Here is a 27389-nt window from a genome sequence, read left to right on the forward strand (position 1 = left end):
CTCAGCAATCTGTCAAAAAATGTTTTAGTACGACTTTGGTAAGCGATGGAGCTGCACCGCTTGATGGATTGTCGGAGCATTACAGCTACCGAGGAGCCTCGCGGAGTGATACATACTGTGCTTCAACGTAATATAACTGTACTGTGTGTGTATAAGGGCCATAAATGGCACCTGTAAGAGACACGTTAGATTAGGATTAGAAGAGGATTTCAAACTCCAGGCTGTCGGTCGCGCAGTAGAAGTTGTGAACAGAGCTGCTGTGAAATCTTTGTTATTACGCTCAGCGTCTGTTAGTTTACATTTTGACTGCACAGTTGTGAGCTCTTTGTTATGCACAAAAACAACATTGTTTTCTTTTATTTATGGAGCATTATTATTTAATAAATGCTCATAATTTATTTTTGAGTAATTTTTTCATTTGCATCTGTATGTTAATAAAAGTGCCTGTGTGACATCTGGGACGCAGCTTTGACTAAGAACTCTCTGTTTGTTCTTTATGGCTTAAAAAAATATCGAGATGTATATCGTATATATCGCCATCCAGCTAAAGAATATCGAGATATGAATTTGGGGTCATATCGCCGAGTCCTAGGTAGAAGTTTAGTTTTTGCTTCTTTCGATTTTGGTCGTTCCCACAGTTGGATTACTTCAGATTTTATTATTCCAGATGTTTATTTTTTGTAGCTTCAGTGTGTTTTTCTCGTCAGGCTGATGCACCGATGCATCGGCGCCGCTGATGCTGCTGATTTCCTGTGTATTCTTAAATATTCCCGTCTCTGTAAATGTCAGCAGTACTTTACACCAAAGCCTCGTTTGCAGCGGGGCACGCATCACTACATGTAGCTGTGCTTGGTTTGCGAACGCGATTGGCTGAGGCTGGATGTGTGACCGTGCTGTGTCTGTGTTTCTCAGGATGACAGTTCAGTGAGCAGCGAGGAGGCCGAGATGAGCGAGCCCACGTGGCTAGCAGCCGATCTGGGAGCAGCGTCAGACCTGAGCCCATCGAGCCACGGAGAGAGGATGCGCCACAGTCCGCAGAACGCCCACAGCAAAGAGGACGACGGTAATAATAATAATAATGATAATAATAATAATGGATACTTTATTGATCCCCATGGGGAAATTACTTGTTTTTCTCTGCATTTGACCCATTCACTCAGTGAAGCAGTGGGCAGCCCACTAAGCAGGCGCCCGGGGAGCAGTGTGTAGGGACGGTACCTTGCTCAGGGGTACCTCAGGGTAGCCGTTAAGTGGATTCGAACCGCCGACCTTCCGATCATGGGGCGACCACTTTACCTACTGAGCTATCCCTGCCCTTAAGAGCGGCGTCACGCCCGCCGGGCGCTGCGTTTGTGGAGATGATGTGTAGGTTTCCTTTGAAGGCGTGCGGATTATCTGAAACATGCATGTGTGGACAGAGCAGATGGTGATCAGAGAGAAAAGCTCCTGTTGTGTTCACTGCTGTTAATCCTTGCAGCGGGTTCAGGAGGTCACACCAGATAATGTGCTGCGCTGAAACATCTCGCTAAAGCTTCTCCTGCGTCACCTCGTGTGATGGCGGCGCGCCGGCGCCGTCTGCTGCTGAATAAAGTGATAGGAAACAGGAAGCCTTCCACAGGTGGGCCGTCCTAACGAGGTAACAGGATGTTTTAGAGGCTTGCTATGATTGGTGTGTTTGAAGCCAGTGCAGCAGTCACATGATCCTCTCACACCTGTGCAGTTGTTGTGACATCACTTTGAGCTACGCCCACCTGAAAGACCAAATAACGCCTTCTTCCACCTGAAGATGATTGTGTAGTTTTGAGAGCTGCTGAAGACGAGGACGTGTAGAAACTTCAGGTGGAAGTCGGCAACATTCAGCTTTTTGTTCCGGCCATGCTAAGCTAACACGCTCGCGTCCTCAGACTTCAGCAGAGACCTTAAACCAAACTGGAACTTTATTCATTAGAAACAACGTGGAAGCTTCATCCTCAGTGTGACGGAGCAGCCTGGTGTCTCGCAGGTACTCTGGGAGTGATGTGGCTGAAACATCCTCGAAGAGTTTGTCTGTGTCGCACCTTCACCTGTCCTCCTCTTTCACGTTACTCCTTTAATAGGTCCTCCTGCTGTGAGGAGCGCTCACTTTGAAGACACTCGTCTCCTAATGCTGCAAGAATACAGCAATTACCTGCAAGTGTGTGTGTGTGTGTGTGTGTGTGTGTGTGTGTGTGTGTGTGTGTGTGTGCGCGCCGCTCATCAATACACAGCACTGAACCCTGAGTCTGATGTGAGGAGGGTGGCTGATCTTCATCAGTCTGGCCTCTTTGCTGCAGGAGGAGGAAACATGTTTGTGATTAAACACTTAATCGTGGCTTTTTCCAAACAGTAACCATCACAATAAACGTAACTTTGTGTAAACTGAGATGTTTGCGCTCTAACACACCGATTTCTGCTTTACTGTGCATCTATTTCTGTATCTATTTACCCCGTCCATGATTATTGGGTGTGGCGTGGATTGGAGGTCATTATTTTACCGTCTAAATTTATTCTCTTCTTCACTTTAAAGACGGGGCCAGAATGGATTCTTTGCCAGGCCGATAATGGTCCCCGGGCCTTATATTTGACACCTCTGCTCTGTGGTATATACAACAGTAGTATATTGTCCCTGTGGGCTCCCTCATTATCATGCAGTGTGTATTTGATCAGACAGGAAGTCAGGGGCCTGGACAGGAAGTCAGGGGCCTGGACAGGAAGTCGGTGCCTGCTGTCCTTATTAGAAAGGTTAACGAGGTGCTGTAACGTGCAGGGACGATGATGATCATTTTTCATGCTGTTTCTTGGAGACGCCGCCGCGCTGAGTTCTGCTCAGGTTAGCTGTTAGCATATTGTTTGATGCGTGATGTCATAATAAAATAAAATCCACCAACCAATGAGGCGCGCAGGTGGAAGCATCATCAGCGCTACAGTCCCTGTTTCGCCTGTGTCTGTGGTGCTGGTGCTGGGACTGTTTGGAGAGCATTGCATTGTGGGAGAGAGCCAGCTGGAGGCGGCGAGCTGTGAGCCTTCAGTGGGTGGCGGAGTGTACAGGGCCTTGTTATTCAAAGGTCAGTGTGCTGCCTGCACCTCGCATAGACGCCAGAGCAGCGGCGTAGGCGTCCAAATGCCTCCGCACTCAGAGGAGCGGCGAGGGTGAAGTGGCTTCCTGCTAGAGTCCGATCCAAGAGGGAAGCGGGCAGAAAGCCCCCCCGGCCTCTAACGCACAGCAGGAATCTCCAACACGCTCAGACGGGGGGGGGGCTCCGATCGCCATCTTCTTTAAAAGATGAAGAAATCCTGATCGTCTTTCACGTCAGTGCGAGGCCCGTCTGTGTGCTGCCTGTCAGTTTACCATCAGGAGAGCTGTGCAATTGTTATCGGGCCCCGCCCCCGGCGCCCTGCGGCGGTCTCCTGCTGCTTCTACACTCTCATGGAGCTGCTCTTTAAAGTGAAAGCGCCACTATTTTAAACTCGTGTTACTGCGAGCGGCGTCGGCGCTCAGCGGGAGGTTAGAGGCATCAGATTAACAAAGAGTCTGAAATAAGCTACTATGTACCATTTCTCACTACTTAGACTCAGCCATGGTTAGTGGGTGACTGAGTTTAAAGAAAGCAGCAGCACGATGTCCTGATGAAACCAACATGAACGCAGGCGTGTAAAGAACGTGTCCTTCGTCGTGTGTTGTATGAATCAATCATGTTGGTGATTGCGGGCTCTGTCAGGACAGTCGTGCTCTGAGGTCCAGAGCGTGGGCTCCGTCCAGCTGTTTGTATCTGACAGTTGTGATATGAGAGCCGGTGGCGGAGCAGCTCTGCAGCAGCGTCAACCTCGACTCGGGCTGTCTGTGTAAATTTATTCAGCTGCTGCTGGAGGAGACGACCACGGCCTGAGCTCTCGGTCATCTGCAGCGCTCTCTGAGAGGCTGCTGCCCTCTCCACATCGCGCTGCCTCCGAGGGGAGTGCGTCCCCCTCATAAGTGGCCCCTCAACTGCCTCTCGTTTCTGGCTGCTAAGCGTCCTCTTCATCCCTCCCCCAAAGCCACATCCACACCAGATCCTCTGCTCTGCTGACCCGCCCCCTGGCTGGAGTACGAGGATGAAGAGGGCTCGTCAGGAGATGGAGTTGACATCACAGATCCTCTCCAAAGGGGACGAGCTGAGGGTGGAGAGGGGAATGGAGACGGGGCAGGACGGATGATGAGAGTGACATCAGGAGGAGGAAGGGAGAGCATGAACCTGAGGAGCCAACATAGTGATCACATGACACACTGAGGTGGAAGCTGCTGCTGTTACAGATGTTCCAGTAAAGTTTCCCTTGTTTGTGAAGGTGCTGCACAGCTTCATGTTGTTCTTCAGCAACAAAGAGCAGCTGATCTTATTGATCCTCCTGAGAGTGGAACATGAAACATGAAGACACAGCTCAGAATGAACAAACTGCTTTCACTGCCACGACAGATCCACGGCTGAGTCGCTCTGTTTTACGATCATTATCAAACACTCCGACACTTCAGTGCCCAGTAAGGGGACGGCTTCTCCTTCCTGCCAGCTGTTGTACCTGTCAGACTGTGCAGCGTCCTGCACGAGCGAGACGAGCGCTCAAAGACATTCGTGTCTCTGACTGAGGAGAAAATCGAGTGGAAGCGACGTTTTCACGCTATCCTGTGTAACAAAGCGGATTAGAAAAGCAGTTATTTAGGCCTCAGTATGCAGATGCTCACTGACATGAGGACTGCTGGAGTTAAGGGGCCTCGATATCGTCTGTGCTGCACTTGCTCCTAATATTTCACCTCCTCTTCCTTTTGTCTGGCTGTGGTTATTTTAGTGGTTATGTTCCCTAGTTGGTGTCCTCGATGCTGAGAGCCTGCCTTTGCTGTGTCCAGGGAGGAGGATGGACAGGTAGGACAGTGGGACAGGTGAGCTGTGAGGAGGACGGGCAGGATGAAGAGTGACGAGGAGCAGAGTTCACCTCCGTGTGTGTGTGTGTGTGTGTACACATCCGTTCCCCTCTGCCTGGTCAGATGTGGCGCAGCGGGAAAGTAGGCCGGTGGAAACAAGTGACAGGATGACTTTGACCCCCCTCCTGCAATCAAGCTGGGGGAGGCAGTCTGAGGATGAGGGTGCAGGATGGATTGAAGGGTGGAGGTCAGGCATGAATTGGAGGCAGAGCAGAGGAAGGAGCATTAGATTAAATCCTGCGTACCTCCTCCCCTGGTGGAGCCGGCGCATCGAGACATTTCCTGTATAAACTGCAGGGCGATCGGAGCGCTGCAGGAGCCTCGATGGACAGATCAGATTTGCTCCATCTTTGATCTGTTTCCGATCATTCACTGGAGGAAACTTCAGAAGGCACTTTTGCCACAGCAGGAACCATCCTGGTATCAGCTGCAGACTCTGAGACTCCTGATAGAAGCCTGAGGTCTACCCAGAATGCACTCTGTGAAGTTTCCTTCAGTGAATGGTCAAACATCAGGGTGGTGGCGCTCTGCGTCACAGGCACGGAGCTGCTGCAGGTTATTCAGGCTGACGCTCGCAGGGCCAAAGCAGGGAGCAGGCTCCGGTCGGTAGCACAGCTCAGATGGTGCTCAGCTCGGGGAGCAGACGCGCTGGAGACATCGTGGAGGAGCGACCCGCCTCAACGCAGTGAAAATAACTAAAACACAAAAAGGAGAAGAAATCAATAAAGATGAAGAGTTTGAAATGTTGTAAGTGTGTGTGTGTGTCTGCTGTGCCGGCTACAGTCACTGCTTAATTATTAATACACACACACCTTGAAACTAAAACATGCTAAGAGGCTGTGCAATTAATATTAGCTCCTCCCCAAACACACACACACACACACACACACACACACACACACACACACACACACACACACACACACACACACACAGATCTCAAATCAAATCACTTTTATTGTAGCATCACATGTGCAGGTACATTGGTACAGCACATGTGAGTGAAATTCTTGTGTGCGAGCTTCACAAGCAACAGAGTTGTGCAAAATACAAGAACGGCTACATCTGAAACTAATAAATATATGTACAACATATAATATATATATACACACACTTTGTTAGGCTGGAATGAGCTCCTGCTGTGTCTGAGCACAACCTGTTGACATGTTTGTATAGAGGTGTGTGCGTGTGCGTGTGAGTAATTAGCTGCAGCCTCCTGCTTGCCTGTAATGAGCTCTGCTAGAGACTCGACACTCTTTAAACAAGCGTCTGACTAAACCTGCTGAGCTCTCAGAGCGGCGTGGGCTTGCAGCCTGGTGCGTGTGTGTGTGTGTGTTGCACTGTGGGATGTGGAGCGTTTTGTGGAAATGGCCTAATGGGGTTTGCAGCGGCGTTGCAATTTTCCCAGCCCATTATTGTGGCGCTCACTCTGAGGCTGAAAGCAGCTCTCGGGTCACTGATGAGAGGATTCTGGGAAATGCAGACGTCACTAATAGAAGAGAAAGCTGATGGAAAATGTGTCAGAGTCACTGCTCAGAGGACTCTTCATCACTCTGTGATGGAGCAGAGATGGATCAGCTGCTCTGAGCAGTGTGAGGCAGAGAAACCAACCACCAACTCGCCTGTTTGCATCATCAGGGGCGTGGCCTCTGTGACTGACAGGTGGATTGGGACATGGGCGGCTGTAGCTGCCAGCATTTTGAATGGCATCGTGTGACCAATAACATGGCTGCTGTGAAGTCACTAACAGAAGGCGGAGCTCCAGCCTTTCATGGAGGCGCTGCTAACACGTGGCAGCATGCGGCTGACGGCCATCTTTTCTGGTTTTTATGTGACGGAGAACATCACGCTGAGCCCGGGAGCCGGAAACCTCGACCGGTTGTTGTTCTGCTCTCTGTCGTCTTCGGCGAGCGATAGAGACGGTCTCACATCCGCCTGACCTCGGGCCACTCCGGGGGAAGGCCTGTCTGCAGATTCGCCGTTCCCCTCCGAACGCTCCCGTGACCTTCGCCCTGTCACAGACGAGACTGTTTTCAGTCTCCGTCTGATTGCGTGCGGTGGAGAGCGATGCTGAGTAACAGGAAGGAGTGTTAGTCATCGCTGGACTGTGCGGTCTCACACGCGCCGCCATTGGCTGCTTTTTTCACTCCTCAGAAAGGAGAAGCTACCTGCATGTAAAATATTTCGCATTTTCATATCACACGTTTCACAAGTCCAGCAGAGGAAGAACCCGAGGGTGACGACGGCAGATGTTCTGCACGTGTGCAGTCAGAGCTCGCTTTCTGCTGACCGCGTCCTTACTTTTGGCGTCTTCGTTGTGCAACTGATTTACTGCACGAGTAAAGACGAGGTGAACGCTTGTCCACATCGCCGTCCTCGCTCTTATCTGTGAGGCCCCGCAGGTCACCCCCCAGGTGTGCCTCCTTATTTTATTACACTGCCTTAAAGTGTGTGTGTGTGTGTGTGTGTGTGTGTGTGTGTGTGTGTGTGTGTGTGTGTGTGTGTTATTGTTTTATGGTGTTTTATGGTTCAGAGGACGTCCAAAGGTTGGCTCCATAAAGTGTCCCAATCTGAAATTTGTACCCATTGTTATCAGCTGCCCCCCTCAGAGGGAACATAACCCCCCCCCCACCCCACACACACACACACACACACACACACACTCACACAGGTGAACAAACACCTGCTTGTTGAAGTGGGTGAGGGGCGCTGTGGGGGAGGTTGACAGGAGGGGGGGTGTAACGAGCTGAAGGACGAGGTCACGCTGTCATGTCTAAGCCGCACACGTGTAGCGAGTGTCTGGCGATGGCGGCGTGTCCGAGCATCAAGGCCTGTGATGCTTTTGTTCTGCTGCTGATTTCAGTAAAGGCTCAGGTCAGACCCTCAGCTCGCCGACCCTTACGCCGTCAAATCAAACGGCCAGCCCTGACGAAGTCCATCTCCAACCAATAATTGTGACGTGGCGAGCTCCAGAATTCAGGTGCTGGTCCGCTCGTTGCTGTGGGCGGAGGCTGGCATCCTGATGAGATTTCAGGAGCACTGAATGTGACCTCCACTCCTCGGCTGCAGCAGAAATGGTGGGTGGTGTTTGAGGGCGGAGGTGTTGGGGGTTCAAACGGCTTCAGTGTCACAGCAGTGTTTCTCATTATATCCTATCATTATAGTTTTTAAGTATTTAATTATAGTTTTTAAGTATTTATCTTTTGTGATGTTGCACTGACCAGAGACATCTTTCAATTTCATTGTACCTGTGACAATGACAATAAAGAATATTCATTCATGTCTCCTGAGCTGCGGCGTGTTGGTGAGGAGCTCACGCTCGTGTCGGCGGGACACTGATGCCCGTCGCTCCGTCACACGTGCTTCCTCCGTTATCCCGATGAGTCGTTCGAGGCCGTCGAGCCGCTCGGCTCCAGCTCGTCATGTTCCTGTGTTAATGCTCCGCCCTCCTCATCGCTCTCCGTTGTTCATGTTTTACTTCTCGCCGTGTGAAAACACGTGAATACGTTCAGAGTCGAGGCCGCTCAGTCGTCCTTCGGCGCTCCGGCATTGTTCTGTGAACAGAAGCGATGATACGCTCGGGTCAGCCTTTGTGGCGTTGTGTTGTCTTCGCTCCTTTTCTCTCTGTTCAATGTCGTATCTATTCACGCAAACACAAAGTGCGGCGCTCGTGTCCTCCCTCCGCCCCCGAGCGCCGCTTCCACGCAAGCTTTCTGCAGCTTTTACTCTCAGGAACTTTTTCAGGGACGTGAAAGTTGGTGTAATGAGGTGAGACACAGGGGGTCGAGGTCCTCGGGGGTCGTTGTCCTTCCTGTCTCGGGGGCTCAGGCTGAGCTCTGATTGGTTCCAGGACTGCTCGTCCACTTCGTTCTGAATACGATGGCTTGGTTCTGCTTTCATGTGTCAACGACGCCTTCGGTCGTTAGAATCATGTGAGTGTCGCGCTGTTCCTCAGGTGCATCAGGACCAGGTGATGGGAGGTGCTGTATCTGCACCAATGAGAAGCGAGAGCTCACAGTCAAATTCCTGCGTCGAGCTTCAGCCCACACAGAAGTTTCATCTCCACTTCCTGTCTTTGATCGAGGATCAGACCACATTTTATCTTCCACCTCAACTTTGTGGTTTCACTGTTTCATTTATCTCACACACACACACACACACACACACACACACACACACACACACACACACAGAGGTAGGTGTGTGTGTGTGTGTGTACAGACTAAAGGCGTTTCATTGAAGCCTAATTTGAACTAAAACTGTGATTCTGGTTCCTGCACTCTTGTTGTTGTTGTTGTTGTTGTTGTTGTTGTTGTAAGGGTGACTCCAGTATAAAACTCCATCAGGTGGAGCTGGGCTGAGTTTGCTGTCGTCACAGACGGAGGTGAGCTGTGACAGGCAGTCAAGTTTTACAGCGAGGTCATAAAGTTTGGTAAAGTGTGTGTGCAGACAGCAGATGGAGGCTGTGTGTGTGGGTGGATGTAAATGCAGCGCTGTCTCCAAATCCTGCTCCAGACTATTGAACCAACGGCGTCTGCCGCTGAGAAGCAGCCGCTCTTTATTCTCCGGTTTATGTCTCTTTGATTTTTTTATGTCCTCTGACCTCCGTCAAACACTTTACGACAAACTTTATGAACAGCCTGAACTCCATTCCTCGTATTTGACTCCATACATTTCTCAGAAGTTTTCACATAAAAGTCGAGACGCCAGATTAAAGCGGCGAGGTCCGCCTCCCAAACTCCTGACCGTTTCTGGCTGTTTTCGGATGCATGACGGATAAATTTGAGCGTCTCTGTGTCGGGGTTGATGTGACACACGGTTAGATTACAGCCTTAGAAGACATAATTAAGTCATCATTTAAGCTGGACACAAAGTTTTATGGAGGGGAATAAATACAGCGCTGTATTTATTCTGTGTAAATACGGAGGATGTGGGACTGTGAGGGGGCGGGGTTACAGCAGAGGGTGCCAGGTTGGGATATAATACCCTGGGGCGAGGCCTTCGGGGTAGTTTGGAGTAGATGTGAGGCGCTGGAGGAGAGAAAGGAACGAGCCAGCGAGAGATACTGGATAGATTCATCAGCTCTGAGGGGGAGACGGGGGCTGACTCTGGAGGGGGTCTGGGCCATATGTGTGAAACACGAGAGGAGATTTATGCGCAGCAGAGATCAGAATCAGACGGTGAAGGTTTCCAGGATAAATGAGGCTCGAGGGGCGAGTTAGGACCTGATACAGGACTGCTGGGAAGAGAGAAACCCGGGGAGGTGCGAGGGATGCAGAGCCAACCGCAAAGCTAGCACTGTGTGTGTCTGTGTGTGTGCATGCACATGTGTGTGTGTGGCTGATGCTGCGGGAATGTGTGTGTGGGAGTGGTGCAGAGAGCGAGGTCGAGGAGGAGAAAGACTCCACAGTCTGTGTCTTTGTAAGTGTGTGTGTGTGGGAGGAAGGCAGGGAGGAGCTCCCAGCATTGTCTTTCACCTCTCAAGGCTGCACACACACACACGCACACACAGGCATGCAGACACACACACACACACACACACGCACACACACACACGCAGAAAAACACACACGCACACACTGAGACGTGTGGAGGACAGAGAGCTGAAGCGATGAGTGGGGTGGAGGAAGGAGACGTGAGGATGGTTCAGATAAAAACATGGCGGAGGGTTAGGGTGTGTCTAACGGCTGCTGAGTGGCGCTCAAACCACAGACCACGCCTGAGGATGGACGCTACTTGAAACGCTGTGCGATCAGGTTTGTGGATGAGGTTAAAACACGCCCCTTCGCACACGTCGCGCTGGCGGCTGGCTGTTTGTTGTCGTCCCAAACTCCGGTTGCCTAGGTAACCCTCTCATATGTTTACCTCCTGTCTTTTCTCCTTCGTGCTCACTTGTGAGTTTCCTGACGCCACGCTGCCGCTCGCTGCTGCTCCAAAGATCAGTGAGTGTTAGAGGAAGTGAGCGAGATCTGCAGCACGGCTTTGTCCTCGGGCCGTTCTCCACCTTTACCCAGGTGTAGAGATTCCCGGCCCCGCCCACCCAGGCTCGGCCCACCCAGGCTCGGCCCACCCAGCACTACATATGACAGCAAAGTCTGATTAATTTCAGTCAACTAAACATTTACAGAGTGTCTTATTGTGAAAGGTGTCTGCTCCCCTCTTCCTCTCAGGCGTCGACATTTCGTCGTGTTTTAATGAGAAGCTAGCCGCACCGTTTCCTGGCGGCAGACCACGCATGCACGTCTAACCACCAGCGCAGTCCACTACGCAGCATCTGAATGTGCTGCTCGGACAAACATTACGGGGCTGCTTTTGTCTTTGAAATGGTCACATGGGCTGTGGAGGCTCAGTTAGGAGGTCGTCATCGCAGCGACCTCTGGGGTTCTTTCGTTGGTCGATTTCGTCTGAGCTTCGCTAAAAGGACACAGAGCTCGCTTTGTTCTAGAAAACACTGAAAGCCAAACATGCTGTCGGTGCAACAGCCCTCGTCAGAGGCAACAGGAAGTGCGAGTCAGGATGTGCACGTATTACTGCGAGGTTACGCCATCAACCCCAGCCTCGGTCTCAGGTGAGTCAAGCTGCGGGTTTAACACGTGTCGCCTTTTTCACGGCGGAGGCAGGAGAGGAGGGAAGAACTGCAGTTTGGATAATGAGAGGAAGAAAGTAGGAGGCAGGGAGCAGCAGAGGTGGAGATCAGAAACAAACAGACTGATGATGAGAGAATTTAAACGGGAAGATAAAGGCAGGAGACGTCAGAGGAATACACCAAGCTCTGACTGATGCCTCTTTGATTTCCATACTGCTGCAGAATAAGGAGGAGTACTTTGAACCGTGGCCGTGATAGATGTGCACTTTGGTATGCATCCTCTTTGAGATGATGCAGAGGAAGCACCAAAGGGAACCAGTGTGAATCACTCTGAAGTTAGTCTGAGCTGAGAATCAGACGTTCCTGTCCAACGAACAGCGCTGACCGCAACATCCTCGATTCACTCAGCAATTTCCTCTGTAAGATGTCACAAACTAGATGATTCTGCGCTCAAAGCAGCAAATTCTCAGAGCTCAGAGGGAGCCAGCGCAACCAGGTTCCTCTGAAAATGGCTGTGGTTCATTTATACTGAAGATGAGTGTGGACTCACGGTGTGATGGCTGCTGAGGGCAACAGAGAGGCCTTTTGTTTTGTTTTAACTCATTCATGCTGGTCACACACAGCATGTGATCCGCTCACACATGCTGTGTGTGAGTCACAGCTTTGTGTGTTCATGTTGTGCGCTGTGGTCCTCACATGTGCGTGGCGACAGGATGATGCTGACAGTGGCTTCATTGGATGATGTGAGGAGCAGTAAAGTAATGACAGGACCATCGCTGGTTTTATCTTCAACTCACAGCTCGGGTTTCGCTGAGGTTTAGCTCGGGTTTAGCTCGGGTTTAGCTGAGGTTTAGCTCTGGTTTAGCTGAGGTTTAGCTGAGGTTTAGCTCTGGTTTAGCTGAGGTTTAGCTCGGGTTTAGCTCGGGTTTAGCTGAGGTTTAGCTCTGGTTTAGCTCAGGTTTAGCTCAGGTTTAGCTCGGGTTTAGCTCAGGTTTAGCTGAGGTTTAGCTCTGGTTTAGCTGAGGTTTAGCTCTGGTTTAGCTCAGGTTTAGCTCAGGTTTAGCTCGGGTTTAGCTCAGGTTTAGCTGAGGTTTAGCTCTGGTTTAGCTGAGGTTTAGCTCTGGTTTAGCTCTGGTTTAGCTCGGGTTTAGCTCAGGTTTAGCTGAGGTTTAGCTCGGGTTTAGCTGAGGTTTAGCTCTGGTTTAGCTGAGGTTTAGCTCTGGTTTAGCTCTGGTTTAGCTCAGGTTTAGCTGAGGTTTAGCTCTGGTTTAGCTCGGGTTTAGCTCAGGTTTAGCTCAGGTTTAGCTCGGGTTTAGCTGAGGTTTAGCTCTGGTTTAGCTGAGGTTTAGCTCTGGTTTAGCTCTGGTTTAGTTCAGGTTTAGCTGAGGTTTAGCTGAGGTTTAGCTCTGGTTTAGCTCGGGTTTAGCTCGGGTTTAGCTGAGGTTTAGCTCTGGTTTAGCTGAGGTTTAGCTCTGGTTTAGCTCGGATTTAGCTGAGGTTTAGCTCTGGTTTAGCTCTGGTTTAGTTCAGGTTTAGCTGAGGTTTAGCTGAGGTTTAGCTCGGGTTTAGCTGAGGTTTAGCTGAGGTTTAGCTGAGGTTTAGCTCGGGTTTAGCTGAGGTTTAGCTGAGGTTTAGCTCGGGTTTAGCTCGGGTTTACTGTTGCTGTTAAAAACCCTGTTACTTGATCCCCACGGCTCGTGTTTGCACCACCTTGGGTGGTCTTTGCGGAAGTTACTGAACCCTGAGGTTCCTCTGATGCGTCCATCAGTGTGACTGAGTGAATGTTTGGACAGATGAAAGTTCTTGTACTTTCTTCTCTACCAGCAGCTCACAGTTGAAAATCACTGCACAATTACTGGTCTGTTCCATTATAACTGTAACAGGGATGCTGTGAATGTAAAGCTGCCTGGCTAACTGGTCGTAGTTTGACCTGTGGAACATATCAGAGCTTTGCTTTGTGTCATCGTTTACCGTTGGCTGAAGTCACTGCTGCCTCCAATCGGATATCACGTTTAGCAAACTAGCTTTGATTTACACGAGACAGGTGAAAGAGCGCCTCAGCTTCCTCTAATGTTGGCCCTGCTTCTGACCCTGCTTCCTCCTGGTTCTGACCCTGGTTTGCTGTAGTGATTAATAGACTGAGCTGAGGCTCGGTGATACTGTTTGGTGCTGACAGACCCGCCTGCTGGCTGCTGGAGGCAGGCTCAGAGTCTGTTCACACATCCTAACCTTGATGATTTCAATAATGTCACACAGGAAGAAGAAGACATTTTTCAGAAAGAGGACGTGTTTCTCAAGAAGTCTGCAGCTGAAATCACGTCTTTAGTCTCCGTGTCTGGAATCGTCTCCGAGCTCGGTGCAGAGCGTCAGTCTCGCACAAGCTGCTGCGTTTCCTTCCTTTTATAAAGGAAAAATCAATTTTAAGCTCAGAAACAAAACTGAGACAAATCAGATCAGTGAAGAGGCAGCAGCACAGAAAAAGCCTAATGATGGAGACAGACCCATATCTGCTCAGCAAGGAAGTCATTATCTTACATTAGTCAAGTTTCATTGATATAAAGTCACTTTGTCCCGCCTGATGGGAGAATACGAAGGGCGAGAGCAGCCCACGGCTGGGCGGGGCAGACACGAAGCCTGAGGGAGAAACAAGGCAGAGTTTAACTGCGACCGAGTCGATCTGCTCGCCGTCTCCAAAAGACGAGGAAGAAGAGAACGAGCCGGAAACAAGAGACGTCCAGGCCGGATCCTCAGCAGCGGCTCACATCAGCTCCACATCAGTCGTTCATGTCGAGCCCCAAAATCATAAAGCAAACCTAATTTTACCGTAAGTCAGTACAGCCCCCGGCTGCAGGTGGTGCGTTTACGTGTTTCTGTAGAACACGGACACGGCAGCGCTCAGGAGGACAGTCCACCTGCTTATAGCGCCATCCTCACACCCGGGAACATGAAGACACATTTGTCTGCGTCAGGTTTCATTTAGGATCAGCTGGGAAAAGTCAAACCTGCACCCGTGTGGTGGCCTCGTCACAGCCTGAGACACACACACAGCAGGGATTTAAAGCTGACCAATGACGGAGCAGCTCTCATCTGGAGAGGTGATGCATGAAAGCGTGCAGGTGTGTAACGAGAGGACACATTCACTCCTCGCCGCTGGTGAGAGGAACGTCAAACGCAGGAACGCTGACGACGCTGCCGCTCGGGGAAGTAGGTCATTCGGGCAGTGATGACCTCGCTGGCTATTAACAAACACAAACAGACACGAGTCACGTGACTTCCTGCTAAAGCTGCCTCGCTCAGCAATGAACAGGCTGACGGTGGACGCCTCAGGAAGGAGGAGAGAGGATGAAGAATAAACAAACAACCCCTCCCACCCAAATGTAGAAATCAGCCTGCTGAGGAAGAGGATGGGGACAGAGCGAGGGGAGAGGATGAAGGCGAGGGGGAGGAATCATGTGATCGAGGGAAGAGCCGGGACGTGTTCTGCCAGGATGGCCAGGCAGGACGAGGCATTCGAGGACTGCAGGAATTCTGGATACACGGTTCAGCTCGTGTCCACTTTCATAAAGAGAGCTTTGTTTCTGGTGTTTCACACTTTCAGTTTTCTTGTTTCCTCTGTTATTATTATTATTAATCAATTATTAATACATTTGTTAATAATTGATTATTTATTATTAATAAGTCATCGTTAATGTTGGGGTTAGGCCATATTTCAGTAAGCAGCACCATAAAGAACAGAATAATCCATCAGTGATCAATATTCAGATTCATGTTTTCCTGCTGAGACTTTCAAAGTAAAATGCAGGGGAAGACATGAGAGGGTTGGAGTGATGTCGGCTCAAACGTCGACTTCCTGTCCGCGGTAATGTTGTCGAGGTGCGGTAAGCTCTGCTCTCCACGTGTGTGACATCGAGTCAAAACGCCTGCTTAAGCCCCGTCCCCGCTACATTTCTTCCTCCATCCTCCTCCTTTGTCTGGCGCCTCCCTCCCCTCACCCACTCAGGAACATGGACGGTCCCTGTAGGGGGTTCGTCCTCTCACAGAGGAGGTGGAGCCTCCGGAGGTGCAGGCGGAGCTGTGAAGATGTTTCCATAATGTGAAACGTGTGATGAATTATACACAGTCGAGAGATAAATGTGGCGCTCACGCGTGTTTTTAAAGCCTCGTGTGCTTGATCCCAGGCCTCTGTGCAACAACCCGTATCTCTCTCTCACACACACACACACACACACACACACACACACACACACACACACACATTAAAAATAGCCTCCAGTATCAGGGCCTCTGTGTCCTGATTGAATCAAACCATCTGTTTTTTAATTAAACTGCAGATTTTATTGTTTTTGTCTCTTTTTACTTTAACACAAACCATCAGAAACCAGCAGGTCAGTGACAGAGGAACCCACGCCGTGCTGCGTTCAGGGTCTGCTGTACATGTGTTAACTGATTTCCTGTTGGTGTGTCATAGCAGCTCTGAGATTACATCATGTGGTTAAAAACCGTTAATGTCAGAAACTCTGATGTATTAGTGTCAGTCTGCAAGTCCGTTTATTTGTCCTAAAACCTTGGGCTGTGCGACATGACAGCTCGACCTGTGTGAAGTGTTTCAGCGTCGTGTACCTGGAGTCGAGTGTTTTGACCGATGCATGAAACTTTTCATAACCAAACCATGTCCGTGCTACAGAGGTAGCCCCGGTTTAGGAATAAGGTCCTGGCTTTGTTTGGACTGGTCCTTCTGTTTGTCATCATTTCAGTTTATTTTGAAAAATCTCAACAGGATCTTCAGCTTTATTGTGAAAGGTTTATGTGGAAAATACTAAAGCAGACAGCAGAGCCGCACGCTGGGTTTACCGTCGTTATTTTAAATATAAGAGAACGTTAAGGAATTAACACCACAGTGACCATCAGAGCCACGAAAAATAAACCGTAAAAAAGTTTATTTTGCGACACCACGAAACAAACGATAGCGTAAAAATGAAACGACAGACGGTTTCACATCGTCATCTGATATCGTTATATCGAACAGCTCTACGAAGAACCGCCTTCTAACGAGGCGCCAAACTGCAGGACCTCTGATGTCCAGCAGAGGCAGCAGTCAGTCAGGCCCCATGTTTAAACTTTACAGCTCGCTGGCTGCGTCTCATTCTTTAAGGCCTCATCAGGAAATAAGAACACGCCTTCTCCATGAACGCCGCAGCGCCGGGCTCATCAGCAGCGGAGTTAATCCTCCTGATCCCAGAACAGATCAGTCTCTGTTTAAAGACATGTAATCCTCTCTGCTGATCCCCCATCACACACACACACACACACTAAGACTTTGTGGCCGTGTTCGTCACTTCCTGTGAAAGTGTTCTGGCTCTCACACACAGACTCTGATAAAACTGTGTGATTATTACACATTTAAAGGAGCTGAGGCTCGTCAAACATGTCGAGCGTGTGCGTACAGCCACGCCTCCTGCCGCTCGTCTCAGGAGCAGAGACGGGACATCGGGAAGCGAGTGCAGGGATGTGATGGGTGGTAAGATGGACTGGATCGCTCACACGGTCTGCCACCTTCCCTTTGCTGATCGGGCTCGATTAATATTGCACGACGAGGACAGAGGAGAGAAAATACTGCGAGGCATCGCAGCAGCTCAGGTGCTGCGCATGAGCTGTCCACGTATCAGCTTAGCAGCACCACAGACTGTATATAAAAGATGCACACGCCCCAGGAGCCCTGCAGGGTCACCAGTTTGCTCGTTGGAGTTGGCGCAGGGACGACCTGTCTCCTCTCCTCTGTCTCCTCGTCCACCTTCTTTATTCCAGGTGTTCACTCCTAGTTTTGACTCCCTGATCATTATGAGCACAAAGAAAGTGACTAACAAAATAAAACAGGAAGTGACACAAGGAGGTGAGCAGCAATAGACACAAACATGGAAGACCAAAGCGCAGACATGCTTTTATTTTGTTGACACTTCCTGTGTGTGACTGCAGGCTGCCGTGAGCAGCAGTGTGTTTGTCATCTTTCACGTGATTTTACTCATCGGCCGGTTTGTCCTGATGCGAGGCTTTTGCTTTGCTTTTTTCTGGGCGGAGCCACAACTTTGTTACTCGAGGACATGCAGCGTGGTGTACCGAAGTCTGTGGTCAGTTATTGCAGACCGTTACAGAGCAGGGAGTTATTTTGGGTGAACACTGGTCCCTCTGTACTGGCAGCAAGGCTGCCTTTGCTCCAGGCCTGCTCGCCATCTGACCCATGAACCTCCACGGCCTCCATCAGCTGCCCCGCCCACAGAGGGAAGTGAGTGAGAGGGGAAGCAAGAGGACCACACACCGGAGGACAGAGTGTGTGTGTCGTGCTGGCATGGTGGCTCGCTCGCTGGCGTTGTGCTCGTCCCATCCTATTAGCTGGTTGACTGAGTGCCCAGATCCTGCATTACTGCGCTGACTGTGGATTACGGCGTGACAGCTATTATCTCACCTCATTATCCTCCACGCCTGAGATGATGAATTTCATCATGGCGTAAAGGAGTGACCCGGGCTTTCCCCCACCAGTGGGTTTGTGTAATTCACTCAGTGGAAAACTGGAGCAGTGATGCTAAATATTTCATCCGCGTTTGGATCGGTGCCACCATTAAAGGCAGAAGACACCATCATCCATTAATTCTTAATGACAGCTCGCGCGCGCACACACACACACACACACACACACACACACACACACACACACACACACACACACACACTGCAGCTGCAGGCAGGACTGTGGATTATTTTCAGTTCAGAAAGTTTCATGTTTTTCATTTGAGATGATTAAATCTGTGAACACGCGTCGACCTGCAGAGCACCCAAACCTGCAGTTTTGCTGACGTCCAGCAGAAGCAGCAGAGAGTCAGACCCCATGTTAAACATGTTTACAGCCTGACACAAGAACTGATTGGTCTGCAGATAACATCGTCCTTTATGACACCTGTACAGAGGTGATTGGGGGCGTGGCCTCTGACTGACAGGTGGGTGGTGACGTGTGCAGCTGTAGCTGCTAGCGGTGTGCTAGGCTGAACTGGACCTCTGTGCTAACCTTTTGGAGCATTTTTAATGACATCATGTGACCAATAATATGGCTGCTGTGAGGTCACTGTACTAACAGAGGGCCCAAGAAGGCGGAGCTTCAGGTTTGTGAGTGATATTTGGGGATTTTCATTGGATATTACTGTTTAGCAGGTATGCTCCTGTACAGTATATGCCAACCACTCTAGCTAGCATTAGCTGATAACGTAGCACCCTGTCATCAAATAGTCACTCCATAAAAACCCTTCGAGTAGACGGTAGACCATCTTTAATATACAGTATATGATCCTGAGCTACTGTGAGAGTGTCATCATAAACTCATTCACAAACGCTCATTGATTTAACATGAGTTCAGAATGTAAACATAATCATGGAGTTCTCCTCACTTTAACCTACTGAGTCATCTTCCTGTCTGTGCTGAAACAGGGAGGATCCATGAGGCTGACGCTCCTCATCTGGGTGCTGTATTGTGTAGCATGATGCTGCATGTGATGCATCCCCCCAAACACACACACATGTTTGGGTATCCAGTGTCCGACCCTCGTGACCGTTTGGGTGTCTCTGAGCGGCACAGAGAGCCAGTGTGCATGTGCGAGCCTCTGCAGGGCACAGAGAGCACACGCTACAGTGTTGGCTAACAAAGGACGCGTGTCTGTGTGTTAGCAGTGGCAGGCTGTGACAGCCGTGTCTTTGTTACTCCTCTGCTGACTCTACCATCCTCCTATTCTGCTCTGCACCCAATACACACACACACACACACACTGCTGTTGGTTCTCGTCCTGTTTAGGGATGGGTCCCGGTGTCCGGTGCCATGATGGCACCTGTTCTGACATAAACGGTAGTAACCAGACCGAAAAGCAGCGCACATTTCGGTGCTTTTTTTTCCTGAAATGTCAGACACTTTGGATCCTAGCCATTCATTTTACATTTCCAAGGATAGTAGGCGGGGCCAGGTACGTCCGTTCTTTTAGAGCAGAGCTACAGATTAAAAACACCCAAAGCGAAGCAGTCAAAAGTCTGGCTGTACTTCACAGCAAAATATGCAAACTCAGCAGCAACAAGTGCTTTAAGCTGATACTGTGATACTGTCAAAGGAAGTAACACCTCGAATCTGATGAAACACCTGGCGACGCATAGCGTTTTGATAAAAGCCGAGAAATGCGCCGTATTTGATAGCTTGCTGCGAGACCTCACACCGTGCACATCTACTGCGGGTGTGGTGCCTGTTATCGGACCTGGAGTTAGCAACATCCCCCAAAAACCCGAAAAATAGAGTCCTGGCCCCTAGCCCTGCCAGTGTAGCAGAAATGATGAGGATGATGATGCAGCAGCAGCCGTTCTTCTCTGCGTGAGTAGCTTAATGTTGTTCGTGTGTAATTTACCTTGAGTAGGCTAACCACGTTATTACATTAATGCATGTAAGGTGAACTAGCAAACATCATCATAGCTACATGCGGCTGTCTTCTTGTTTGATGGCAGATACTCCCTTCACCCTGGCTAAAAAGGCTAAAATGACCAAAGAAAAAGTGGAAAACAGTTAAACATGAGAGGTTTTTGGACAAAGTTTGTGTTTTTTCCATTGTTTAAGCTTCCAGCCAAGAGTGATGCCATATATGCCCCATAGCTGCAGAAAAGGCTAACATTGTTATCTTAGCACCGGCACCGTTTCAAAAGTACCGGTTTGGAACTGGTATCGGATAAAACCTAAACGATACCCATTCCTAGTCCTGTTGTCAGGTGGTTCCTCGCTCAGATGTGGGAATCTTCTCTGATGAGATGGTGGCAGGTTTTCTGTTTGTGATGTCATGCTGTGGAGCTGGTGGAGGCAGAAACTGGAGAATGGAAAGGGCATCACTGGTTTCCAATCTGAAGGGTTACAGGTTGCTAACTATGGCTTTGTGACCTCTGGGACGTGCATGTTATGGTTTTTGATGTTCTAGTTTGTGCGTCTGACTAAACGTGTGAGGCTCTGTGCAGGCGTCCTCGTGCCTCTCAGCTTCTGGGACCTTTCATGTTTCTCCTACATGTGTGAGGAGGTCAGAAGGTCATGAGACTGGTCCTGCTTGCTCTGGATGTACCCAGACTTTCTTGGTGGGGTATTCGGGTTCCATCATCCAGTGACCGTCAATGGAGCAGTTCAGGTGTGGCTCATATGGAAAAAGTCCCCACTTCAGGTTGGAGGACGCTGTTGAAGGTGGAGGTGAAGCTGCTCGATCTTCCCGTCGGCTGTGGGTCTGAGAGTGTCCTCAGAGGAGAGCTGCTGCTCCAGCACACCGAAGGGAACGAATGCTGGACACCACCCAGGTGAAGCGCTTCAGGTATATCCTACCTATAAAGACCCGGGTCAGACTCAGGGAGACGCCTGTCTCCTCACAGAGGAGCTGGAGGTGGATGCGAGGCTGTCCTGAGACCAGGCATGGGTGGATGCAAGCTCGCTGCTGTGACTCGGCAGAGTGTCTGTAAGACATGAAGCTCCATGCTGTTCATGGAGGCCATGAATTCCTCGTTAAGGGTCCACCCATCACGTCTCAGCTGCCATGCTCTTATGACTGACAGGTGGGAACCCCACCCAGCTCCTCCTGATGTCCACGTTCATGACAGAACCGAGCCCTGCAGGACAGAATCTCCATCACTTCTCCTCCTCCGCCTCATTAGGGCTAAGGTGTCAGTGACAGAGCTTCAGCAGGAGGAAGAAGAGTGGAGGACAAACAGCCGAGAGATGAAACCAAGGCTCAAACAAATCTGAGCGATGAGCGGCAGAAAGCGATGCGGTTCCCCTGACGGTCGGAGCTGCGTCCCTCCATCACCATCCATCTCACTGATCGGGCTTTTAGCTGTCGCTCCTCTCTGTGCTCGTCTTTTAAAACACATCATCCATCTCCAGCCGCCTTCCTGTTTCCAGTGCCGCCGCCCTAAAGAGCAGTTTAATGTCTTCATGCTGTTTTCCATTTGCTCTGATTTTATAGGTCAGGGAGGAAGCGACGGTCTGTCAGACGCGCCGATGCCCGAGATGTGGCTCCAGTGAATGATGACGACCGCTTTGATGTGTGATTGCACGACGGCATGTGCTTCTGACGGCCCGTCAAATAATAATGCTGTTTTATCAAAGCTGCCCCTCCCCTCTACCCGTGGGGCGTCATTATTGGACACTGACTTGACCCCACAGCAACGACCCTTCCTGACCCCAAGCTTCAGGACAGAGAGCGTCCCGGGTGCACAGGTCCCTGCAGGCTGGGTCTCCTCATCTTTGTCTGTATTTCCACAGACACAGTGTGGCTGCTTCAGTTGATTCATGTCTCTGTAAAGATCGTCATACGTGTGCCTGACAGTGGATCTTTTACAGAGTTGAAAGCAACTAGAAATAAGCCTGAGGTTGATATGCTCTGATTGTTCTTGGTCATATTTTAGACATGATGAAGTGTATGTGCAGTAATCCCTGTGTGATGGGAAAGCCCCGCCCACCTGCTGCTCAAACTGAGGGGCAAGCATTCAGAAGAAAAGGGGAGGAGCCAGAGGGCCTGGTCATGTGGAGACTGCTTTTAGTTGTTGTCAGATTTGACCCTGCTGGACAAACTCGTCCATGTGAAGGTTCATTAGTGGTGTGAACTCCTCCCACCACCAAGATAACCAACAAATCACAACAAAACAGCTGGATGATAAAATAATAAGAAGAAGAATAAATCCTTCATCTGAGTTACAAACAAAACTGAGAAAGGCTTCAGTGAAAGGAAGGAACACAGAAGTAGCTTGTTACTGATGTGTTGATTGATGAATACGTTTATTTACCGTGAATAAAACACCGAGCAGTAAAGGAGGGTGTGGGAGGGTCTGTAGACTGTGGGACAACAGGAGGGAGGAATCTGTTCATTTCTCACGTTTGGCCTTCCATAGAACTGTGTGTGTCTGAGTGTGAGTGTGTGTGAGTGTGTGAGTGTGTGTGTGTCTGTGTGAGTGTGAGTGTGTGTGTGTGTGTGTCTGTGTGAGTGAGTGAGTGTGTGTGTGTGAGTGTGTGAGTGTGAGTGAGTGTGTGTGTGTGTGTGTGTGTCTGTGTGAGTGTGTGTGTGTGTGTGTCTGTGTGAGTGAGTGAGTGTGTGTGTGTGTGTGAGTGTGTGTCTGTGTGAGTGAGTGAGTGTGTGTGTGTGTGTGTCTGTGTGAGTGAGTGAGTGTGTGTGTGTGTGTGTGAGTGTGTGTCTGTGTGAGTGTGAGTGAGTGTGTGTGTGTGTGTGTGTGTGTCTGTGTGAGTGTGTGTGTGTGTGTGTGTCTCTGTGTGTGTGTCTGAGTGTGTGTGTGTGTGTGTGTCTCTGTGTGTGTGTGAGTGAGTGTGTGTGTCTGTGAGTGTGTGTGTGTGTGTGTGTGTGTGTGTCTGTGTGAGTGTGTGTCTGTGTGAGTGTGTGTCTCTGTGTGTGTGTCTGAGTGTGTGTGTGTGTGTGTCTGAGTGTGTGTGAGTGAGTGTGTGTGTCTGTGAGTGTGTGTCTGTGAGTGTGTGTCTGTGTGTGTCTGTGTGTCTGTGTGAGTGTGAGTGTGTCTGTGTCTGTGTGTCTGTGTGAGTGTGTGTGTCTGTGTCTGTGTGTGAGTGTGTGTGTGTGTGTGTGTGTCTGTGTCTGTGTGAGTGTGAGTGTGTCTGTGTCTGTGTGTCTGTGTGAGTGAGTGTGTGTGTCTGTGTGTGTCTGTGTGTCTGTGTGAGTGTGAGTGTGAGTGTGTCTGTGTCTGTGTGTCTGTGTGAGTGTGTGTGTCTGTGTCTGTGTGAGTGTGTGTGTCTGTGTGTGTGTCTGTGTGAGTGTGTCTGTGTGTGTCTGTGTGAGTGAGTGTGTGTCTCTGTGTGTGTGTCAGCTGGTCCTGTCAGTGGGAGCGTTGCTGTCATCACCAACATTGCAGTGGATGGTGGGTGGGGTGGGGAGTGTTGCTATGAAGATGCTTGGTGGGGCAGGGCGTCGCCGGGCGTCAGGCGCTGAGAACTAGTGTGCAGCTCGTGCTGCGTCTTAGCGGGATAATCCAGTGTAATCCCACGCAGGGGAGTCACGGCCCACCTCCTCCTCCTCTTCCTCCTTTCTTTCTGTCTCCCTCCTCCTCCCCTGGGACAGGTGGCTGAGGAGGAAGAGGAGGAGTGAAGGAATTAGCATCTGTTACCGCTCTCCCTCAGGTCGGCTCCTCTGAGGGGAGCACGGGGCGAGGACAGCCTCTCGCTGCCGCTGTGAAGAAAAGCCTCAAATGAAAACTGACAGGAAATCATCTACTTCAGGAAATGACCCATTGCAGCCCCCCACCCTCTCCACCGCTGCCTCTCCCTCCATCATCTACTTCTCTGAACCGGTCTCCCTTTTGCTCCCGTTTCCTGGCGTCTCTCTGGTTCTCCTCCCCTGCTCGTGCTCCTCCTCCTCTCTTTGGTGTGGAGCCTGCTAATGACGCCAAAATCAATGCAGTGCTGCTAACAGCTGACAGATAATTGTGTAAACGTAGAAAGGAAAACGCGCTCGCAGTGTTTGTGTGAGCGTCTGCATCCAGCTCATCGTCAGGGTGGAGCATAAACATGGGCTGTGGAGGGTCTGTAGGCTGTGGCAGGGTCTGTAGACTGTGGAGGGTCTGTAGGCTGTGGCAGGGTCTGTAGACTGTGGAGGGTCTGTAGGCTGTGGAGGGTCTGTAGACTGTGGAGGGTCTGTAGACTGTGGGAGGGTCTGTGGGCTGTGGAGGGTCTGTAGGCTGTGGGAGGGTCTGTGGGCTGTGGAGGGTCTGTAGGCTGTGGAGGGTCTGTGGGCTGTGTTGGGTCTGTAGACCGTGGGAGGGTCTGTGGGCTGTGGGAGGGTCTGTAGACTGTGGAGGGTCTTTGGGCTGTGGAGGGTCTGTAGGCTGTGGGAGGGTCTGTAGACTGTGGAGGGTCTGTAGGCTGTGGAGGGTCTGTGGGCTGTGTTGGGTCTGTAGACCGTGGGAGGGTCTGTGGGCTGTGTTGGGTCTGTAGACCGTGGGAGGGTCTGTGGGCTGTGGAGGGTCTGTAGACTGTGGAGGGTCTTTTGGCTGTGGAGGGTCTGTAGGCTGTGGGAGGGTCTGTAGGCTGTGGGAGGGTCTGTAGACTGTGGGAGGGTCTTTGGGCTGTGGGAGGGTCTGTAGACTGTGGAGGGTCTTTGGGCTGTGGAGGGTCTGTAGGCTGTGGGAGGGTCTGTAGACTGTGGAGGGTCTGTAGGCTGTGGAGGGTCTGTGGGCTGTGGAGGGTCTGTAGACTGTGGGAGGGTCTGTGGGCTGTGGAGGGTCTATAGGCTGTGGGAGGGTCTGTAGACTGGAGGGTCTTTGGGCTGTGGGAGGGTCTGTAGACTGTGGAGGGTCTTTGGGCTGTGGAGGGTCTGTAGGCTGTGGGAGGGTCTGTAGACTGTGGAGGGTCTGTAGGCTGTGGAGGTCTGTAGACTGTGGGAGGGTCTGTGGGCTGTGGCAGGGTCTGTAGACTGTGGAGGGTCTGTAGGCTGTGGGAGGGTCTGTAGACTGTGGAGGGTCTGTGGGCTGTGGAGGGTCTGTAGGCTGCGGGAGGGTCTGTAGGCTGTGGGAGGGTCTGTAGACTGTGGGAGGGTCTTTGGGCTGTGGAGGGTCTGTAGGCTGTGGGAGGGTCTGTAGACTGTGGAGGGTCTGTGGGCTGTGGAGGGTCTGTAGACTGTGGGAGGGTCTGTGGGCTGTGGAGGGTCTGTAGGCTGTGGGAGGGTCTGTAGACTGTGGAGGGTCTTTGGGCTGTGGGAGGGTCTGTAGACTGTGGGAGGGTCTGTGGGCTGTGGAGGGTCTGTAGACTGTGGGAGGGTCTGTGGGCTGTGGGAGAGTCTGTGGGCTGTGGAGGGTCTGTGTGTGACAGGTGTGGATGTCTGGGACGTCTTCACACCGCTGTCATAGATCATGTCGGATCCACAGCAGCTTGCTGCTAAACTCCAGAGGATGTGATGCAAAGAGACTTTCTAATTATTAAACGGCGCTCGAGGCGGATAACGAGACGCTTCACGTCGAGGGCTAAAATGTTCCACACGCAGAAGCACAAAGGCGTTTCTGCTTTACCCTCCATGATGTCGCCTCAGTCAGCGGCCGTTTCTTCACATTCTGCGATGCTCCCTCCTTGAGCCTCGGTATGAGCAACACAGTAAAACCCGCGTGGGGTTTCGAGCCCTGCGTTTGTCCCTGCTCCACGTCCTGTGGTGGAAAACAGGACGTTTTGCACGCCATAAATCCACAAAAGCGCACGCTGGCGGTGGCACGCATTTCCAGGTCAGCTGATGCAGCATTGTCCTCCCCCTGCTCCTCCTCCATGCACCTCCCGTGGATTCAGACTCAAACAGTACCAGACTGTCAAACTCGTGGTTCACCTGTGCGCTCCTCTCAGAGGTGTGTGTTAATGATGCGAGGAGACATTTGTCCCTCGGCCTAACGCTTGGTGCTGATATGCATCACAGCGGCTTCACCGCGCGGGGGGGGGGGGGGTGATGGAGGAGAAGCAAGGGGAGGTGGAAGTCCTTGAGTTCCTTGAGGAACAAACCCCGCTGAGCCTGAAGGTGCAGGCTTCACAGCGGCGTTTAGTGACTATAGCTCGACCCTCGTCTTCCTCATCTTCTTCCCATCCTGTCTGACCTCTAACCTGTTTCCTCCGCAGAGGGTGCAGGTGTACTGCTGCCAGGTCAAAGTTCAGTCACAGCTGCCTTATTTTCAGAACATACAGTCAAATAGGCTCTTTTACATCCTTCAAAATAAGATAAGAGACACTTTATTTGTCCGCATAAAGAACGGCCGAGCTCGGAAACAGGGCTGTTCTCTGTGTACCTGCTCGTTAAGCTCGTTATGACAAAGTTGTCTTTAAGCTGGAGGAGCACAGGCAGCTTGTTTCAGACAGCTGCAGGATCAGGGAAAGAAGGGTTATTTTGAGCTGTGAGTCCTGCAAAGCTTCTCTGAATAGTCAAAAAGGAGCTTTAAGTGTCACAATAAAAGCATGTTAGAGTGTTTGAGATGGAAACGAGAACGATAAGAAGGTTGCTGGTTCAAAACCTGTCCTGGTTTCCTCCGGGGATTCCAGTTTCCTGTCGTCAGTGCAAGTCGGATGAAAATGCTGTGGGAACGTTTGGAAATGTGAGTTTAAGTATTTAGTGAAGAAAACGCTTCTGGGAATGTGTCTGTAGCTGTGGGTTGGACTCCTCCTCCTGCTGTTGGCTGTAAGGAGCAAATACTGATGTATCTGAAACTGAACGCTCCACCAGGAACACTGGACTGTTTCCGTACACGAGTCTCAGCCGTTAAATCTTTGGGTCTTTCAAAGCAAACATCTCCACAGACGGCGGCACTGTCTCAGTGTTTACAGGGATCCAGAGAGGGGGAGGAGTTTCAGTGTGCTCAGGATTGGCACAACAGACGGATGAAGGAGGGGAAGATAGAGAGAGGGAGGACCACTCCCTGTTCAGCCAGTGTGGACAGAGAAGAGACCCGCTCACAGTATGGGGCTGGAGGGCTGGAGCAGGGATGAAGGGGTGTGGGGATGGTGGCCCGGCAGCTGAGGGGGATTTGTGAGGCAGCATCAGGAATTAGGCTGTCCTTCGTTTCCACGCATGAATAGTCCTCACACACATAAACAAACAAACAGCGCCGGGCAGGCTTCCCCTCCCCTCCCCTCCCTGTTAGAGTGGTGCTGTGAGTCTAAATGCTGCGAGCTGATTGGTCAGTAAACTCCAACTTTGCTCCTTTCAGCTCCGCCTGGATAAGAAACGAAGTGATAAACAGTTTAAAGGACTCTCGCTCCTCCCCCTCCTGACCTCTCTGCTGCTGCACCTTCCTCCTTCA

The 27389-nt window shown here is 50.8% G+C and overlaps 1 protein-coding gene across 2 annotated transcripts in view; it reads left to right on the top strand.

Annotated features, from left to right (window-relative positions):
• Window positions 1-27389, top strand: part of LOC146685277 (nucleolar protein 4-like) — a 111331-nt gene that overhangs the window by 64396 nt on the left and 19546 nt on the right. For both annotated transcript variants that reach the window (XM_085444145.1, XM_085444146.1), the window contains one exon: window positions 913-1063. In XM_085444145.1, the coding sequence (XP_085300271.1) occupies window positions 913-1063 (151 nt within the window). The remainder of the gene's footprint in view (window positions 1-912; window positions 1064-27389) is intronic.

This window comes from Copadichromis virginalis, linkage group LG20, assembly GCF_057382275.1.
Source record: "Copadichromis virginalis isolate Kocher_CV1m ecotype Utaka linkage group LG20, C_Virginalis_male_GT1.1, whole genome shotgun sequence".
Classification (NCBI taxonomy): Eukaryota; Metazoa; Chordata; class Actinopteri; order Cichliformes; family Cichlidae; genus Copadichromis; species Copadichromis virginalis.